Genomic DNA, 4,002 nt, shown 5'->3' on the forward strand with positions numbered 1-4,002 from the left:
TTTGATGGCCAAAGTCTACGGACATGGTGAGCCTAAGATTGGAATACAAATCAAAAACCCAAAAATCAAGAAAAAAAACTCAGCTTAAGATTGAACCTTCTGATTTGAATTAAATTTTTTAAATTATACCGATTACTTTTAATAAAAGGTAATTGCTAATATTTTCAAACCTGATCTAATATATATATTTTTTCATTTATAAAGATTGTGTCTCAGAATTTTTATCTATTTTATTTTTTTATATATTAAAAATATTTTAATATATTTTTAAAAATAAAGATTAATTAATGAATTTTGATATATTATAAAAAAATGGTATTTAAAAAAAATAAATTGAATGATGGTTTGTGAGATAAAATAAATATATAAAAATTTTAAATATTTGATTTTGAAAATAGGGAGAGGCTGTATTAATTATTTTAATAAAATCTAAAATCTTTTATCCTATCCCAATTTTGTCTCAAAAGAATTTGGTCAAATGGATACTAAAAAAAAATACTGCATTCGGTACCATCCATTCCCATACAATATAGCAACAATAATGATTTTTTTTATTTAAAAAAATCCCATCCTAGCACGTGTGTCACTGCCACCCCTAATGAGTCATCGTGTAATCTTTTCGTACCAAACAGTTGTCCTGCTGATCACACAGATGGTCAATCTGGGCCGTATGATTTAGCAGCGCACTTCTCTGTCGATGACCTGCCTCTGCGATTATGCAAATCAGGGTCCGCTTAGGCAACACGCTTCATTTTAACCATTTGATTATAACCATCAATCTCCTAAAGCCGCAACCTCACGTAAACTCTAATCCTCTCAATCATTTCTCTCCTCTCTTTCTCTCTCCCTGTCTTCGTTGAGACTGATTCATTTCACAATTCTGAATTCATTCACTCATCTCTCTCTCTCTTTCTCTCTCTCTCTCTCTCCTTCTTGGATAGATGAGATTGCTATTCAAAGGAGAGAATTAGGCATGGCGAGTCAACTTGTAGATAGCTCGACTCTGAGTCTTGCACGACTCTGAAGCTTGATCATCGAGGCCTTAAATTGCAGTACAAGGTATGTTCCTTCTCATCTCTAATTTCTCGAATAATTCACTACTTCAGCTGTTGATTGTTGTGTTTTTTTTATTTCCCAATCATGAGTAATTTATTGTGAAAAGTTTAATTTGGAAATGAAATTTTGATGAGCCGAAACTAGGGTTTATGATTTAATATATCCTTTTAATTGATTGAAATATTTTGATATTTTTCAATTTATGATGAAAATGGTTACTTTTATTTCTTAATTTATATATGGTTTTCTAATTTGTGATAACGTTTGTGCTATCTAATCTGGGTTGCTTTAGTTTTGTGATAAAGTTGAGATTTGTGACTTGGCTTTCTCTGTTTCTATTGGGAAAGTTAGGGGTTTTGATATGGATTTGTTGAATTCACGACCAATGAGAGTTTTGTCTTGTTTTGTTCCGTTCCTGATAAAGCAAGGGTTTTGATTTGAGTTTGCTCAATTTGTGATAAATTTAGGGTTTTGGATCTGGGATTATTCATAATGGGTGAGGAGACTTCTGATACTATGAATCTTGATTTGAATTTGGGCCCTGGTCCTGAGGCAGGGTCAGGATCTGTACCAAGTGAAGCAGTGAATTTGGATGAGTGGATTGATGACCCTTTTCTGAGAATTAGGGAGGCAGTAAGAATTAGTAGGGCTCGACAGCGCTGGAGATGGCGTCAAGCTCAAGTTCCTCATGAAACACATTCCCTTTCTGTGGAATTGAATCAATTGATAGGAAATTCTGATGGTGTAAGCACTTTACAAGCTGGTGAGGGTAGTGTTGCTGCTGAAGAAAGAACAAATGAGGTGCCCAAAATGTGTGAAAATAACAATGGCTTTTTGGAGGATGAAGTATCAGAGAAAAAGGGTGATGTTGAGAAAGGAAGTGAGAGTGATGGCAGCTTCTTTGATTGCAATATTTGTCTGGATTTGGCTACTGATCCAGTTGTTACTTGTTGTGGTCATTTGTTCTGTTGGCCATGTCTGTACAGATGGTTACATATGTATTCAGATGCAAAGGAATGCCCAGTTTGCAAGGGAGAGGTAACAGTTAAGAATGTGACCCCTATTTATGGTCGTGGGAACAATACCCGCGAGCCAGAGGAGGATACAAGCATTGACATCCCTGTTAGGCCAAATGCTAGGCGGGTTGAGAGTTGGAGGCAATCTATTCAGAGGAATACTTTTAGTTTCCCAATGGAGGAAATGATTCGACGTCTTGGAAGCAGATTTGATTTGACTAGGGATTTGAATCCAGTGCAGGATGCAAATGGCACTCGTGAAATGGGAGATAGGACTTCCTTCCTGAGTAGGATTATGACACTTAGAGGAATGCGCACTGAGCAAACTCCAATTGCACCTGTTGATGACTTAGTGGATTTAACACAGAGCGGCACTAGTAGCCCTGATGCAAGGTCAGCCCGACGGCTTCACTCGTTGTTGCTTCGAAGGTCACAATCACACTCTCAAAGATCATCGATACACACTTCAAATTCGTCTGCTTTGAATTCTGCTGAAAGGTTAATTGAGGCATATTTTCGTAATCAACCTCTAGGAAGGAATCAGGAGCAACCCCAACCTGTTGACGATAGAGATTCATTCTCAAGCATTGGAGCAGTTATAAACTCAGAGTCTCAAATTGACACTGCAGTGGAAATTGATTCAATGGGCTCACTTTCAACTTCTTCTTCCAGAAGAAGAAATGATACGGCAAGAGTCTCAGATTTGGACACTGGGGACTCTCGTGCACCCAGAAGGAGACGATTCAACTAGGAAGAGTTCTTCTAATTCTTATTATATCTTGGAAGTTGCCCAAGGTATGTTAACACATATGTAAGTTCTGCCTGCATTTCTAGTTCTGTCACTCTTCAAAGTTTTTCACCTCCTGCCAATGTTGTTGACTTTCATGGGGTGATTATATAACTTCCAGTCCTTAGCTGCTGCCGATGTGTTTTAGATACTATTGTACTGCATTAAGGGGCATTTGCTCTGAATTTGTATGGAAAGTTAAATTTATAGAGCAAGTAGGCAATTACCTTCCACTGTACATAAAACTTTCAAACTCCAGAGTTATGGAAAAATTGCTAAATTCTTGCTTAACTTTCAGTATCGTGCAAAATTGAGTAAGTTAATTCCTGGCCTTAAGGTTTAGTTGGTTGCTATTTTACTTATCTTGAAGTTTAGATGATAATAGACTTCCAAAAGCGATACATAACTTTAGTAGGTTTTTTGAATTTACTGAAGGGAATTTATAAAATGTAGAATCATTTACTGTTTGTAGTGTTTTAAGCCTGAAGAATCCTGCTTTAAACTTCATTTAGAAAAAAAAATATGTTCTTCTGCTACTGTTCATACTTCTACTTTTTATCAAGTGATAACTCTTTTATTAAGAGAATATCCATTGCTTCTGTTGATTAGTTGCAAGATTGCTTCATTGTCTTCGTCTTATTAGTGATACTTTTTGTTTTAACCTTTTAGTTGTTCTACTAGAATTGTAGCAATTTCTTCTTTTACTTTTCTTGTTTTTTTTTTTTACTTAATTCTCTTCTTTTATGTGATATGAAAGTTTGTTTTTAAAATTTTTTTATCTTGGGATTTTTCTTCTCTACTGATATTTAGGAATAAAAAAATACACAACACTGTGCGGATCCTGTTTTTGCCAGATTTTTCTCAAGCATCATTTTATTTTTACTTCTTCAGTCGGCTAGCAGCTTTTAATTTCATTCTGTGACACTGACACGTACACTTACTCAGGTGTAAAGGCACGATTCCTTGTTGCTGAATGGTCGTTTTGTTTTACCACTAAATGCACTGTTGAAGTATGTTGTTGGTAGTATGGGGAAATTGAACTAACCCATCTTAAAATTAGCTGGTATCTTTTTTCCTGTTGTCAGTGCCGCATGAATATTTTTCTCTATGAAAGTCAAAACAAGAATAGTTTGCAGTTGAAAT

At 35.5% G+C, this 4,002-nt stretch overlaps 1 protein-coding gene across 3 annotated transcripts; it reads left to right on the forward strand.

Annotated features, from left to right (window-relative positions):
* The first annotated feature begins 786 nt into the window (after window positions 1-786).
* Window positions 787-3,156, forward strand: LOC110623044. 3 transcript variants are annotated; one of them, XM_043960276.1, is made up of 2 exons: window positions 787-1,059; window positions 1,404-3,156. In XM_043960276.1, exon 2 carries the CDS (start codon window positions 1,549-1,551, stop codon window positions 2,821-2,823), a length of 1,275 nt encoding a protein of 424 aa, XP_043816211.1. In that variant the 5' UTR covers window positions 787-1,059; window positions 1,404-1,548; the 3' UTR covers window positions 2,824-3,156. The 3 variants fall into 3 exon arrangements, with proteins under 3 accessions (XP_043816211.1, XP_043816212.1, XP_021623573.1); XM_043960277.1 differs by having other exon boundaries at window positions 1,408-3,156; XM_021767881.2 differs by having other exon boundaries at window positions 790-1,059; window positions 1,524-3,156.
* The last annotated feature ends 846 nt before the right edge of the window (window positions 3,157-4,002 follow it).

This window comes from Manihot esculenta, chromosome 9 (genome assembly GCF_001659605.2).
Source record: "Manihot esculenta cultivar AM560-2 chromosome 9, M.esculenta_v8, whole genome shotgun sequence".
Classification (NCBI taxonomy): Eukaryota; Viridiplantae; Streptophyta; class Magnoliopsida; order Malpighiales; family Euphorbiaceae; genus Manihot; species Manihot esculenta.

What these genes read in the sequence shown, in the direction of transcription:
- LOC110623044 (XM_043960276.1), top strand. Translation starts at nt 1,549, where the DNA reads ATGGGTGAGGAGACTTCTGATACTATGAATCTTGATTTGAATTTGGGC.